The sequence below is a fragment of the Rattus norvegicus genome, chromosome 5, assembly GCF_036323735.1.
Source record: "Rattus norvegicus strain BN/NHsdMcwi chromosome 5, GRCr8, whole genome shotgun sequence".
In the NCBI taxonomy this organism is placed as follows: Eukaryota; Metazoa; Chordata; class Mammalia; order Rodentia; family Muridae; genus Rattus; species Rattus norvegicus.
In genome coordinates this window covers 153,077,065-153,092,499 of record NC_086023.1, presented here as the reverse complement: position 1 = coordinate 153,092,499, position 15,435 = coordinate 153,077,065, and the positions used below count along the sequence as shown (strand labels likewise).

The following is a 15,435-nucleotide window of genomic DNA, read 5'->3' as shown; positions in this document are numbered from 1 at the left end:
CTCACGGTGCTGGTAAGGTGCCCAGGCTGGGACTAGACCCCAGCACCGTGTCTTCTATCACTATATCCCCTCACAGAGGTAATTCTGACACGGAATAGCAGCTGTCATTACTTAGTGTCACTGTTAGTGAATCTAGTCATGTTTCATTTGATTGGCAGAATATGCTTATAATTTCTTAGACAGAACAACCCAGAACTGGGCTGTCCATGCAAGGGCAGTCATGCCAGCCTCCCCTGGCTCTCGGCTACATCACATCCCCAGGACTAGGAAAAGCAGGCATCCAGACTTGCGCAATATCACTTCAGAATCTTGGCCTCTTGAAGCTGTGGCCATGAAGGTCTGTGTTGGCCTTAGCACATGGCCAGAAGGACTCCTGTGACCCTGCACACTTGCTCCTCCCCACATCCGTGGTACCTATGGGGCACCTTCTGGGGGCTTCCTGTGTAAGGAGGCACGAGGACCCTCTGCTGATCCCTAACAACAGCTGTAAGCACAGAGCCAGGACACAGAGAGGGAGAGGACCCGTTTATGGAGCCCAGCAGGCACAGACACGCCACCTGAAATCCCAGCGCACCCCCCTTCCCCCAGCTCATCGAGCATGAGTCACACCACATCCATTGCGACACAGCTGACAGAAACTCTCCAGCCCTTTCACGAGGTGAGTTAGACAGGGAGAAGCCTACAAAGAGAAGTGTGCCATCCTTCGGAAGGCCACGGGCCTGCAGCTCCTCTCAGCACCGTGACTTCGGTGAGCGATCCAGTCACCGCTCGCTCACTCAGATCCAGTCACCGCTCGCTCGCACGCATTGCCTCTGGCTTCAGCTGCATTGAGTGATGGGCCTCCCTGTCCCCTCATCTCATGGGATGATAACAAGGTGCCTGACTCACTTTTGGTATTGACATGATACACGAAGATGGCCCAGCATGAAACCCGATTTACAAAGTACCTCACCTACTGGGAGTCAGACACCTAAGCCAGTGCTGGAGACTGACCAAGACAGACAGGCTTCTGCTCCTATGGAACTCACGTTCCAGAGGAAGGGGAGATAGACACCCGATGATGTGAGGAAATCCTCCGGAAGGGCTTTGCAGGGAACAGAATAAAGCCATGTGAAATCTGAGGACTGGATGTCTGCTCTCACAAGCATTACTGGAAAAGAGCTGCCCCACAGAGCTAGCTGTGTTAGCCATCAACCGTGGTCCTTTGCTATTATCGGGGCTCCCTGGGGGTCACCTTGAAACACTTTCCAATGAGAAAGTTCTTCAAGCCCATCCTAAGAGGGCTCTCCTGAATTATTAGACAGGGCTTTTTAGGGTAAAGTTGCTTTTCCTCTAGAGAATGCTCAAGGTGAGGTTCCCAAGAAGAACAAGCAAAGAATTGGGGTGAGGATGGGGGGTTGGGAGAGTGGGAGATGGGGATGGTAGGCGTGGGCATGGAGGGGTAAAGGTAGCAGTAAAAGGGTAAGCATAAGATTCCAAGATTCATAGCTTAGATTTCCTTTCCTATTAACCCCATGGAAGCCCTCTGTCCCTGCTGGTACTTGTGGGCATTCTGGGTTTACCACCCTAGACTGTTCCCAGCCGATCCCCTACCATCCCCTCACCTAAGAGGCATCTCTGGAGTGCCCAGCACGGAGTCAGACACTTAATGATGACTGCCCAGCTAAGACTCCTGGAGCAGCCATCTTTAACTTTTCCATCCTTTCTGGGCTGGCCAGAGGCATGTGGTCTGCCCACGTCCCGTTCAGATTGGCATCACCCAAGATGGAAGGTTGCCCTGCCCTAATTCCCCACCCCCCCCCTCTCTCTCTCTCTCACACACACACACACACACACACACACACACACACACACACACACACGGACTCATGCATTTGTGTGTATGTGTGTGGGGACCCCTCCTGAGTAGAATCCAGCATTTTTCTTTCTCCGTTGCCCCAGAATCCAGAGCGAGACCTTGCACACTCAATGCTCAGTAAATGCCCCCCTGTCAACTAAGGTCACCAACTTCAACTCAAGGAGCAGCTAGTCTCCCAGATGACTGAGCAGGTCTCTGACACTCACTCTCACCCTTAGGCGAGTCACCCTACCTCTCCAACTGACATTTTTTGCTCCCTCTCCTGTAAAGGCCATGGGGTCGGGGTGGAAGGAAGAGTTGACAGAGAGTCCATCCTAGCCGGTTACTGGGAGAATCGGGAGAAATCACTTGGCTAACCAAACTAGAACCTGTATTGTTTGTTACCTGAAGGGGAAAGTTCTGGAGAAAAGAGAGGGGACTCAGAGAGAGCTACCTGCCCTCTTCCGTGAAATTTTCCGGGTAGAGAAGGTGAATGTAAAGAGATACGGTGTCTGTGGGGAGATGTTTCTGGAATTCACGATATGAGTGATGAGAGAGACAGCGATTTCCCTTAGAGCCAAGTACCTGTCTGTATTTTTCCTCTAGTTCCCTGGTTCCTTCACAACGTTTGTCTCCTCCCTTCTCCCTCGTCTCCACCCCTCTCACCCCCTCAGCAAAGAAGGAATTGGCCGGCTCCACCCAGACAGCCCCCCAGAGCTCCGCCCCTGCTGGTGGGCCAAAAGTTAACATCTGCACCTGCTGTGGTCTAGCCGCAGTCGGCACCTGTGCTTCCAGCCAATCAGCGCCACCGCCGCAGGGGACCGCTGTCAGCAAAATCTCAACATCCAGAGCGCACCGTCGAGCAAACGCTTCCCCGGGCAGGGAGGGAATGTCTGTGTCACAGGAGAATTAGAGACAAGCGATCAGCAGCGCCTGCGAGCCAACAGGAGCCGGATCGCCGGAACCTCGGAGAAGGAAGATGTCGAATGAACTTGAGTGAGTAAAGCCGCGGATGCCTGGCCTCCCGGGCTGGCTGGGGTTTCCTGCAGAGGGAAGAGCAAGGGAGGCCGGCGCCCGGATTCACACGGCAATTTGTAAGGGTGAATGAATGGGTTGACGATCCTGCCTTGGCGTGTTGGGGCACGTTCAGCTCTCTCTACCTAGAGCTGACTGTTTCCCTGGGAAAATAGTTTTTCTTTCTCTCTGTGCTGAGCAGTTTCGAGGAAGGCAAACACCGGGCTGCCTGAAACCGTGAATCTTGGCATCGCTTTTTGATACTCTGGAGGGGCCTTGGAAATCAGAGACACTCCCGCCCTGGGGAAACTTTCTCTCCTCTTCCCAAAGGGAGCGTCCTGGAGGTGGTTCTCAGAGCTGTCTTAGGCAAAGCGTTGAGTTTCTCTAAAGGTCCTTTATGTTGAGTTGGAACAGTCCCAAGCGATCTGGCTACTACAGTGTAGTGCTGGAATACACAGGCTCTGTAATGACTTTCCCTAGGTTCAAACCCAGGCTCTGTCTCTCCTCCGCTGTTCATTCTTAAAAAGTCGTTGGACTTATCATTTCCCTGGTCCGGAAAATTGGAACAAGAGAGCTGTATAGGGTTCTTCAGTATACCGAATGCTATAAAATGCTTACCAAAGAGAGACAGGTCTGAAGTTCTGTTCAATAACATGTGGTCAGTTTTATCCAGAGGCAGTTCTAACCCCGGGGAAGCCGGGGACTAGATTTCGGTGAGGTCATCTGTATTGCCTGGCAGGATGCAGGTGCGTTCCTGCCCACATCTGGGGTTCAGAATCCCTGACTGGCTGACGCTATTCTCACTGCCAGCCTCTGCTTCAGGTCCAGATGTAGGAGAAGACAGACGTCGAGGGTGTGAGCTGCTTTAACCTGTGGGCAAGGAGCTAGCAGGAAAGGCACCAACTCCTCCTTTCTTCCATTAGCAGTGACCCCCTTCGTTGTTTCCTCTCCTCCTCTGTTTCCTCTCTTCCTCTCTTTGGAGCTTTTCCTCGGGGGTTAAGAACTCAAACACAGGCAGAAGAATTGAGTCCTAACTGCAGACGGGCTCCGGTGTACCCGCCAGCTCTTAGGCGTGTCTGACTCGCCAGCTACATCCACGGTCCAACCGCTGTAGTTGCAAGCATCAGATTTCTTTTTTAGTAGATTCTAGGGACAGTGTTTTGACACAGTTGGACCCCAACTAAAGTAAAAACAGGACACGGTGCTAGAGCCTGGCTTCAAGTCCCAACCCCTGCACTTATTAACTGAGTGACTTCAGGTCAGTCACTTACCCAGCCCTTCATCTTCTGGCCCCGGGGGCCGTGACCAGTGGCAGTACTTCAGGGGAAAAGCGATTGATTTAAAACCTGGACCGTGCTCATAGTGACTTTCTCGATTCGTGGAGAAATCAATAACTGGGCGTTTGTGAAGAAGCTTCCTGCTTTTTACTTTCCTAGACTTTGAACATACACACATATTTGAGACACGGCTCCAACACACTTTGACATGCCAGTTACCGCAACTGAGGCTGCAGAGACTCTGTTCAGGTCACTCCTTAGCGGGCAGGTCGGTGGAAGTTGGCTTACTTGAACAGGTTTTCAGCTTGTGCCCTGGATGGTTTGGGTTTGAAGTCAGATAAGCTGGCCGTAGAGGGCTTCTCCATTCAGGAAAACCTGTACCTGCCGAGTAATTTCAGCCCATCTTTGAAGCTCCCATTTTCGATTACAGTGATTGACCCTGAGAGCTCAGCTGCTCCTAGAACTGGGGAGTTCGTGGGTACCTGTGAGTGTGTATTAGTGGGGGGATAGGAGGGGGGAGAAAGAGAGACAGGTTGTGGGCATGTGTGAGTGTGGGTGCATACACGTATGTGTGTATGGGTGTGTCTTTGTGGTGTGTGTGTGTGTGTGTGTGTGTGTGTGTGTGTGTTCTGAGATGCTGCTGCTGCTATTGTGGCCTTGGTCTTGCGGTGGCCTTGCCTGGAACATCATCCTAGGCTAAGCAGACATCTCCAGCCCTCAGAGAATAAACAACTTGTCAGCCCTGGGGCAGTGGGGAAAAGTCAGGTCCGCATCTGCTTCAAATCAAGTCATGAGGCTGCCCTTCCTGACTCTCGGCTTCCTAGGAGTGTCCACTATGAACACACCTACCTGACAGGGAAAAACTAAGCTCTGACCACCAGGCCCCCCAACCCCATTCCTAGGCCTTCAGTGGGGGGTGATGCTGAAAAAAACTAGCCAATGTAAGTCAGAAACCAGCTCCAGGCAGCTGGTGGGTGGTGAACACCTGGCCTTTCATGTGGTCAGACCCAGCGCCTGGCACTTCTGCCAGCCACCCTGGGTGCTTCCAGCCCACAGCCTTGCAGTACCCCGTGGCGGAAGCTGGCTGAGAAGCTTCTGACTTCTCAGGAAAAACAACCCCAACCTCCACACTGCCCACCATAGGCCTGGCTAAGTGGGCTGTCTGGCACAGGCCAGAGCCAGATTCTTGGTGACCATTGGCCTCTTCAGACTCTCCGAAGTGTCCTACTGTGTAGAAGGCAGTCCATGAAGGCAGTCCATGAAGTCTGTTGAAGGACGGCGGAGGGTTTCACTACCTTTCATACACTCTTGGTCCATTCTGTGGACACCATGCCTCAGCGCTCTGACCTCTGCGTCCCACAGCCCAGACCCTCTGCCATTGGTAACAGAGACTGGAGAGTGACCACTGAGGGTAGCCCAAGGCTAGAGGGCTCACAACGCCTCCCTCCCCCTCCCCCTAGGCCCCGCAGCACTGAAAGAGTTAACTCAGAGCGCCGCCCCGCTGCGGTTTTGTGGTCGAAACCATGATTGCCAGGAGCAAATTTTTGTCGTGCAGGAGGTGTGTTATTAAAAGTCGGAGTTACGCTGCTGGTGAATGAAAAGTTAAAAGCCCTCATTAAGCTCGGGCTGTAAAACTGGGCGGAGCGGGGGCGGGAGCAAGAGGGGCGGGGGCGGGGGGTAGTTGGTAACGGAGGCCGTTCTGCACGTTTGCAAGGTCTAGGAAGCAGGCTAGCCCCATGTGGTCCGAACCAACTTCCGAGCCCTATGCCGGGTTCAGACGAAAAGAGCGACAGTGGCCCGGATTCCGGAGACACTGACTGCATGGTTAGACATTCTGGCAAGCGTCGATCAGCGCATCAACTTCATCCTTCTTGGTAATCCCAAAAGGGAAAGAGGAATGGGTGTGTATCAAGTGACACTGATTAGTCAAGATTTCATGAAAGAGCCACGCTCTCATCTGGATCCCAACCAGACTAAAGTTTCTAAACCCAGGCATTAGGTACAAGATGTAGATCGGTTCCCTGCATTTTGTTGTGCCTCTAAGTTCCTTTCTATGCTTGTATGTGTGTTTGAATGTATGTATGTACGTATGTGAGACCTTGCCACTGAGTGTCGTGTCTAGAACTCAAGTAGCTCAGACTGACTTTCAACTCATGATCCTCCTGCCTCAGCTTCTTCAGGGTTGGGATTACAGGTGTGCACCACCACACCCGACTCAAATTTTATATACTTGAGTTTTACAAGCCTGCGTAACTTTTGAAACGAGGCAAGAGAAGAGAGTTATTATTCATAAGACGTAATTATTATTGGCTCATCCAGAGCACCATTCCCAAAACGTGGTTGCTGTGATGGGGGGCGGGGGTTGGGGAGCTCAGTTAGAGCATTTGCCTGGCACGCACAGCTCAATCCCCAGCCCCTGGCTTGTCCTCACGTGGGAACTTGGATATGCAAATTCCTAGCCCTGCCCTAAATGTACTGAATCAGACACTTTGGGGGCGGGGCGGGCCGCTCTCTGTTTTAACAGGCCTTCCAGGGGATTCTGATGTGTGTTCAAGTTTTAAAACCGCTGACCTGGGAGACTAAGGACGCGGCGAGAAGGCTCCCAGGTCAGCCTCTGACCTGCTGTGTCATTGCTGAGTCTGCCGACCCAGAACCTCTCAGCAGGGTCGCGCCTGTATTGAAGCCCAGAGGGCTCACAGATGGGTGACTCCCCCCCCCCCCCAGCTCTTCATTCAGTGTCTGCACGTATGAAGCATCGAGAAGAATACCCATTGGGCTGTGGGTGCAGGGTGTGGGTGAGGAGGCGGTGGGGGGGGTGCTGGCTGCATCAGTCTTTTCCTTTTTTTTAACTCCCCTCCCCCTCTATGCCCTCTGCCTCCTCCAAAAATTCACAAGGCTAAGGCACAGATCACCTGAGGGGCCTGAGTTCGATTCCCGGGCACAGATGGTGGAAGGAGAGAATGCTCTGACCACACATGACCATGCACAGCAGGCGTGTGCACACTCCTATGCACACGTGTAAACACACATATACATACAAGTCAAGAGTTACTCTGGTGTCTTCTCAGGGAGCCATCAAGAACTGGGGACACTGGAGGATAGACTCAGAGGACAGAGTCACCTTTGTGTCCCCAGAGTTCCACACACTCCGTCCATCACAGAGTGACCCTCAGTGACCGACTGCTAATGCATCAATGCCTAACTGAAAAGAGACAGTTCTCTGATTGAGAGGTGGAGCTCAGTTTTTTCCCCCATCCCTGTAGAGAAAGGGAAAAAAGTCAGACAAGCAGCCAAGGGACTGGGACGTAAGAAAAGAATTCCCACACCGGAGGGGGAGCAGGGGGAGCAGTTTTCCAAAGGGCAGAAAGTGAGTTTCTGGTATAATTAGGAGACGGCATGTAATTACCTCAGATGCAGCCAGCAGTGTTATCTGGAGCCTGCCCACCATCACAGCCTCCCCACCTGGATCCAGAGGAGGAGGCTGCCTGGGCTCCAGCTACTTCTAGCTAAGGCCGGGAAGGGATGGCCCCGTTTGACAGACAGGGAGAAAGTGAGGCTGTTAACCATGCCATGGGCTGGGCTGGCCGCTCAAAGCCAAGCCAGCGTTCAATCGGAGTGATAACGGTGGAACAGTCGCTTGTGTCCTTACAACTAGCACTTGCCCTACACTATCCTGTTGCTAGGGACACTTCACAGAGTCGAGGTAAAACTGAAAGACCGTGAGTGCTTAGTGATCCCTGAATGAACACTCATTCCTTCTCAGATTCTCACTTTCTTTCTCTCTTTTTTCAAAGATGTATTTATTATATTTATATGAGTGCACTGTTGCTGTCTTCGGACACACCAGAAGAGGGCATCAGATCCCATTACAGATAGTTGTGAGCCACCATGTGGTTGCTGGGAATTGAACTCTGGACCTCTGGAAGAACCGCCAGTGCTCTTAACCGCTGAGCCATCTCTCCAGCCCCCAGATTCTCACTTTCATCTTCCCACAAAGGCACAGAGGGGGTGACAGGTGACATGCTGAAGGTCACACAGCTAGGAAGGAGCAGGTTTCCAAGGCTGGAACGCTCTGTGTAGCACTGGGGCCACCACACAGTCAGGGCCCTCCCCCATCCCCCGTCCTTTTCCCCCAGTTGAGAGCATCCCCAGAGAGCCCTCTGGTTCAACGTGGTAGGGCACAGTTCACAACATATGTAGCCAGAAACCCGGATGGTCCACTGGCCAGCACAAGAACCCTGGGGTGCCCCTGTCAGGCTCAGAAAGACCCTGTGTGGGGCTGGCTGAAAAAAATATTTCCTCTGAGAGCAGCCGTCCTGTGGGTGACTGTGAGTGTGATTGATCACTGCTGATGAAGCTGGGTGGCTCACAGCTGGGTTTGGGTTTGGCAAGTCACTGACTGGGTGTATCTGGGTGTCGACACCCAGGTCAGGTGGCCCCTGGAACTCTTTTTCCTCCTTGGGCTTCAGGGAACTAGAACCCAGCTTGCCTGGTCTAGCCTGAACTAGGTATCTCCATAGGGGAGGCTGCTTGCTTTGGCAATGGCCTGCCTCCTGCTCTGCTAAACGAAACACTGTATTACAGAGATGCTTATAACGTGCAGTTACTGACCTCAGAGCTGGGTGTGATGCTTCAAGACTCCTGCTCTGTGGTCTGTGTTTTAGGTCTTACCACCACTTCTTTGGGACATCATGTCTGAGGTCCGTCACTATTCGCAATTGCCAGGATTCTAACAGGAGGAAATAAAATGAGAGAGCGTGAACTAGCAGCCGGGGTGGTGTCTACTTAGTCTTGTTGGGAATCTGAAGTGGCTCGGCCCCAGTACAGCGGCCACTGTGAGTCAGAGTACAGCTGGGATGAGGCCTCGCTTCTCCACTGTCAGCTTCCTCTGCGTTGGAATGTGCTAGAGTCAAGACATGAGGCTGACTGGGTATGAGACAGCTGATACTGCACCCCTCCCATGCCAGGGAAAGGCTCCATTCACCTGGGAGGGCGCACTCACACACGTGCCTGTGAAGTTTGCACACCCCTGCTCCACAGTGACAGAGGTCTAGAGAGCTCCGTTCTCTTGATCTGCTTCCCAGCTCTCTCTTCGGTGAAGTCGAGACACCGGGACACTGTGGAATGGCAGCTTTGAGAAGGCTTCTGATGCCGTGAGCTGGTGACCCCAGTTTCAGGCCCGACGTGTCAGTACCAACTGGTGGCCTTAGGTAAATCGGTAGCCTCGTCCGTGGGTGTTCCTCTTGCTGTCAAACGGGAACAGTCATCTCCTCCCTCCCTACCTTACAGGCACATCGCAGGACTTCAGATATGACAGATGACAGATACGTGCCGGAAAAACACACACACACTATGCAAATGAGAGGGATTGTCAAATCCTGGACTTGAGGTTCCTCCTCAGTCAGCTGGCCTTCCTTGAATCAAGAAGATACATGCAAAGCACCTGCCTCACACCCAGCACACAGTAGGCCAGGCCCAAGCTGACACCTTTGACCTTGGCTCTCAGTTGGAAGGTCTCGGGCCTTCCCACCCATCTTCCTCCACCTCTTTCTCACCGGTCGCTCTCCAGGGTTAAGGCCGCTCACAGGACCTCAGCTCCTTCACTCTCTTGACCTATTTGGTATTAGCTGTCTGTCTGAGGAGAGGGTCATGTCTGTCTTTGTCCTCCTTGATGACAAGGACAACCCTGTCTTGCTGTCCCCAGGACTGGGGCTAGACCATGGCGGTCACTTGAGAAGTATTTGCTTCAATGGTATGGAATACCATAAGGGCTCCCTGGGCCCTGGCTTTTCCCCTCCACCCCTTGGTGTAAAGGAGACATATTGTGGGGTTCTCAGGCCAGACTCCCAGATCACCTCCTGTCTCCACTGTCTATTCCAGGGTCTTTAAAGTAGGAATAATAACCACCGTGTGTGTTGGGAGCCTCCGCCAGATAAGGACTGTGAAAGTCAAGGCAAGGGGTTATTACACCGTCTCCCTTGTCTTTTGACTTGGCCTGTTCACAGCCCAAGGCGTGGAGGGGTGTGATCATTCAGGGACCTTAGGCAGAGTCTTCCTTTTACTCTCATTCTGGAGTGCTGGGAGGATGATGGTGGTGATGATGGTGGTGGTGGTGGTGGTGATGTTGATGATGATGATGGCCTATTTACAGTGACATTATTGCTGGCAGGCTCATGAACACATTTCTTATGTTAATGCATGTAATTCCCCTAACAACCCAGGAGAGATTAACTAACTCTGCCTTAAAGTAGTCACCCCTGGTGACTCCGTGATAGTACTGCGTTCTCATTAATATTCTTCCCAGCACTTATCACAAACTAAAATTAACTCATCGTCATGTTTATGGTCTGTCTGCTCCAATTAGACAGAAAGTTCCCTGGGAGCCGAGCCTTATCTCCCTTGGACTTGGCCGATTTCCCAGGGCCTAGAAGAACCCTTGGCACGTGAGAAACCTTCAGTAGATCCATTTAACACATGGGGAAACCGGCTGAGAAAGCTAAGGGCCTTCCATCCTCCAGAACATAGCTCTCCAACCCATGAGCTCGTGTTACTTCTTCCCATGGTTCACTGGGCTCTCTGTGCTGTGCCTTGACTGGGATCTGAGGTCATCGTACATGTGGCCCGAGGCCCAGTCCTTTCCCAACTAGCTCTCTGGCTCTCCTCCCACGTTCAGGGGTTCTGTCTTAGACAGGGACACCAACTGGGAAGCTGGGCAGAACCTAGGGAAGGTGACCTAAGAGGATAGGCATCATCCCCTTTGTTCTGAGCTGTCATTCGTTGTGAATAGGCCTAATTCCTTCTTGGAATCCCTTTCCATTGAGCCCTTAGCAGCTCCTGGGATGTTCAGCCTTACCCACCCACTGAGCCCTGCCTGTGTCTTTCAAAGAGCACAGCCCCCAGCTCCTGATTTCAGGATTTGACCCAGAACTCTGCTGACCTTGTGCACAGTCAAGACTTCCAAGAAGCTAATGCTTAAAGTGTGAGGAGAACCAGTGATAAAAGCAGGTGTGAGGGCTGGGACTCCCGGCTCTCTCGGCTCCTGCCCAGAAACCCCTCCTGTCACTGCCTCAGCTTCCCATGCCCCCAGCCTGTGTGGGTTGGAAATTCCTCTGCCTCTCGTGGAGAGCAGGTTCAGTGTATTCCAGAGGAGGGAAATTTCCAGACTAGGAAAGGCATCTAGAAAGGTGATCAGGCGATTCAGACCTGATAGTTGGAGTCCCAGAAGTCTGAGTTCAAGCCGAGCCCCCAGCACTTCCTGGCCTAGTGGCCCTCGGTAGATAATGATGGTTTGAGTCTCAGTTTCCCCTTCTGTAAAAGGGGACGGTGACATCTGTGTCTTGGGGCTGCAGTGTGTGACAGGTGAGGTGCCACCCAAAAGCTGTCGGCACAGTGTCTGCCAGTGGTGGGTGCTAAGGCTGTAGTGAGCGGACTGTTTACCAGGGAATCAGACTTGGGGATCCAGAGGGAAGCATCAGAGACATGTGTAGCCCCAAAAGACTCCCACAGAGAAACTGTTTTGTTTGGGGTATGACTATTGCCTTTTAAATTCTATTTTACAAAAGGGGTCAGAAGATAGATAGTCCAACCAGACTGAGGCTGGCCATTTCCTAGTGGGCAGATCAAAGGCAGAAGTCCAGACATGTGTGTGTGTGACCGGGCTGGTGACACAGCTGACTCTCGGCGCCTACCTCCAAGCCAGCCTTGAGCATTGGTATGGCATGCATACATTAGGTGCTTGTTGTGTGCCGACGGGGTGTGTATGCATGTAGCATCTGTTGACGTGCCAGCCAGGGTTCTAAGCATTTTCTCCAGCGTGAATCAAGGTAGCCAGGCTGCATAACCCTCCCTTACGGTGCTCCTTCAGAGATTAGAAACATTGTGAACACTGGCTGACCAGCGAGGGGAACGGAAGAGGTGGGGGTCCCTCAGCACACACACCCCCCCCCCGTTTTTCCCATGCCACCACAGTTAGGGAGTTGCCTATGGCCGGAGCCTGGCAAGGGAGGGGCTGCTCACTTAGTTCCTCTAACCCCAGTGCTCAGGGCCAGTGAGGAGGGGCCTCTTCACACCCCTCTGTCTTGAGGCCTCTTGATTTATAACAACAGAAACTGGGGTGTGGTTCGCTCTTCATGCTCCTTACCACGGGAATGTTTCTTCTCTCCTTTCTCTTTCCTGTGTGACAGTTCCTTGTGCCAGTGAGAAGGCAGACAGTGGGACGGTAGACAGTTTCCCAGACAAAACTGCAGAACTGTCCCCGTAGTCCCCACTGCCTGGGTGAAGCTTGGCTGACGATTCCATTCCCAGTGGAAGCTGTAAGGGAGCCTCAGGCAGCAAGGTGCACACTTCCTGCAAGTGGCTTCCAGAGGTCCTCACTCACCCACCCACAGGTCTGGCCCAGTGCCGGCAACTTCCTCACCAGGGTAGCCTCCCACTCTGGAAAAGACCCGAGTTAGGACAGAACAGTGTGAGCAGTGGAAAGCACATGGCTTGGGAGCTAGATAAGCCTGAGGTAAATCCTGGTTGTGGCTGGGCATGTGGCTCAGTTAGTAGGGTGCTTGCCCTCCATGCACAAGGCCCTGGGTTCAGTCCCCCAGGTCACAGAAGCCAGGTATGGCGCTGCAGGACTGCAATCCCAGAACTTAGGAGGTAAACAACGAGGGATTAGAAATTGAAGGTCATTCCCAGCTACCTAGAAAGTTTAAGGCCAACCTGGGTTACTCAAAGTCCTCTCTAAATAATAATATTCTTGGTTGGGTAGTTGACTGGCTGCTTGATCGTAGGCATTTTCTTCTCTGCTCTGAGCCTCGAGTCTCTACAGCTGTCTGGGGGAGGCAAGGTCACACCCGGATAGTGCCTCGTCAGGGGCAGAGCTGAGCGGGGACAGTCCAGGTGCTGTGTTTCATGGTGTCTGGTGCTCTTCCTGTGACCCTAGCATGGTGCATGGGTCATACCCATGTGACCCTTATAGACCTCCTCGCTCTGGGATGCCAGCAGACCGGAGAACTCCCCACTTTATCTTTGAGCTGGGCAGCCATTTTCTCACTCGTCACCTCTTCCACGCACCCTGGGCCCTAAAATAATCACGAGAGCTTTGCAGGTGACTGCATGTGTACACTCCCAGCCATTCTGCAAGTGGGGTGCCCCGGCTGACTGGCAGCTGCAAGTGGGGTCCCCTGGCTGGCAGCTGCAAATGGGGTTCCCCGGTTTGCTGGCAGCAGCAGCAGCAGCAGCAGCAGCAGCAGCAGCAGCAGCAGCAGCAGCAAGGGTGTTTTTACTTCTCAGCTGCTCTGACAGAGGGAATCAGAAAGTCTTGGTCTGGGGAGGTAGCCCGGTTAGTGGAATGCTTACCAACACAACAACATGGTGACACACAGCTATAATCCCAACACTTGGGAGGCGCAGGCAGGAAGATCAGACATTGAAGGTCATCCTTAGATACATAAGTTTGCGGCCAGCTTAGGCTATGTGAGACTCTCAAAAAAAAAAAAAAAAGACTCTTGGGGTGGGCCCAGCGGTTATATTTTAACCAAAAAGCCACATAGTTCTCCCTGGGGTATGTAAGTGTGAGACCACTCAGTATGGGGACCCTGGGAGGTTCTTTCTTCACCTCTGAGCTTTTGCTTCCTCCATGAATGAAAATACCAGCTGTGCCTTGAGAGGACGCTGCATGGGCCATGCTTAGGCTCAGTGCCCAAAACATGTCCAGGGCAGAGCAAAGACAATATGTCATTGTCTTTTGTTTTGGAAACAGGGGCTCAGTAGCCCAGGCTGTCCTGGAATTGCAATCCTCCTGCCTCAGCCTCCTGAGTACTGAGACTGTAGGCTTGCTCCTCCCACCATCTCCTGCTGGAGGCTAATTTTGCAATCATCACTCTCCTCTGAATGCCTCTGCCCCTTTCTTTGAGCCCATGCTAGGCATACAGCTTGTCCCAGGCCTACAAGGCCTTGCACTTTATCTGCGCATCTCAACCCAGTGCAGGACTTCCCCTCCTCTGCCTGGCCACGCAGGGACCTACAGTACATATCAGTCCAAAACGCCACTTCCTAGGACCAGCCTCTGCCCACCCGGCTCTCAGGCTCTGATATCCTGTCCTTTGCTGCATTTTTCCTTGACGTGAAAATGTGCAGGCCTCTTTGTCTCTCATGGTCTCAGGAAACCCCTGGAGGGTATGCTGCACTGTCTGGAAGTTTCATTTTTTCTGGGCACTGTTGCCATGGCTCCCCATGGACAGTAAGTGTCACAGCAGCAGTCTGTGGAATTTCCTCTGAGCCCTTCTGAGGTTGGCCAACCTTATGGTCCTTGTGTGGGTTATAAGGAGATCAGACCCAGGTCTGCCCTTTTGGCATTGATCTGTATCTGATTCCTTCCTTTGTCTCAAGAGGCAGAGGAAGAAATCTCCTGATCCTAGGGCTGCCACCTCTGAATTCCTGTCAGTGGCAGGAGCTGTGTCTTGGGGACCTTCCTCTGAGCCTAAAAGAGACACTTCTCACGTGTGTGTGTGTGTGTGTGTGTGTGTGTGTGTGTGTGTGTGTGTGTGTGTGTGTTTTCCCACATGCATGCATATGGAGACATGTATGTGTGTATGCAGGTGCATGTGGATATGTGGATACATGTGCATGTGTGTGTACATGTATGTAGAGGCCAGATGACAACTTTACCTTTGTCCCTCAGATGTTCTCCATCTTGCATTTTTGGAGGTACATACCTGGCACTCACCATCTAGGCTAGACCATACCAACCACGGAGGCCCAGGGACCTCCCTGGCTCTGCCTCCCTGACACTGGGAAAGCAAGACCACATCACTGGATGGGTGTACTCTACCTGTATTCTAAAGTCAACTCTTCGTACTTGCCTGGCCAGCACTTTACCAGTTCTCTGTCCCCGAGTGACCCTCCTTTTCTGCCTGCAGTTTCAGGTCTGTGCGGCTGCTGAAAAATGACCCCGTGAGCTTCCAGAAGTTTCCCTACAATAATGAGGATGAGGCCTGGAAGACATACCTGGAGAACCCTTTGACAGCCGCCACCAAGGCCATAATGAGAGTCAATGGGGACGATGAGAGTGTCGCTGCTCTGAGCTTTCTCTATGACTACTATATGGTAGGCTTGCCCCTCAGACCGAGTACACAGTTGCTACATGGGTCTCGCTGTCAGGCCTCGGGGCTCAGCAGCCCCTCCTCCCTGGGCTGCTCCTCTTCTCCTGACTAAACCCTACTCTCAGCCTGAGCCTCAGCCCAAATGTACCCTCATTTTCTCATGACACAGGGAGTCCAGAGGGTCTTCTGGGTCTCATTTCTATACTACAGATCC

The 15,435-nt window shown here is 52.6% G+C and overlaps 1 protein-coding gene across 2 annotated transcripts in view; it reads left to right on the top strand.

Annotated features, from left to right (window-relative positions):
• Positions 1 to 2,609: 2,609 nt before the first annotated feature.
• The window catches only part of Grhl3 (grainyhead-like transcription factor 3), a 32,131-nt gene continuing 19,305 nt past the window's right edge, over positions 2,610 to 15,435 (top strand). For both annotated transcript variants that reach the window (NM_001415834.1, NM_001415833.1), the window contains exons 1-2: positions 2,610 to 2,833; positions 15,039 to 15,225. In NM_001415834.1, the coding sequence (NP_001402763.1) occupies positions 2,817 to 2,833; positions 15,039 to 15,225 (204 nt within the window). In that variant the 5' untranslated portion in view covers positions 2,610 to 2,816. The remainder of the gene's footprint in view (positions 2,834 to 15,038; positions 15,226 to 15,435) is intronic.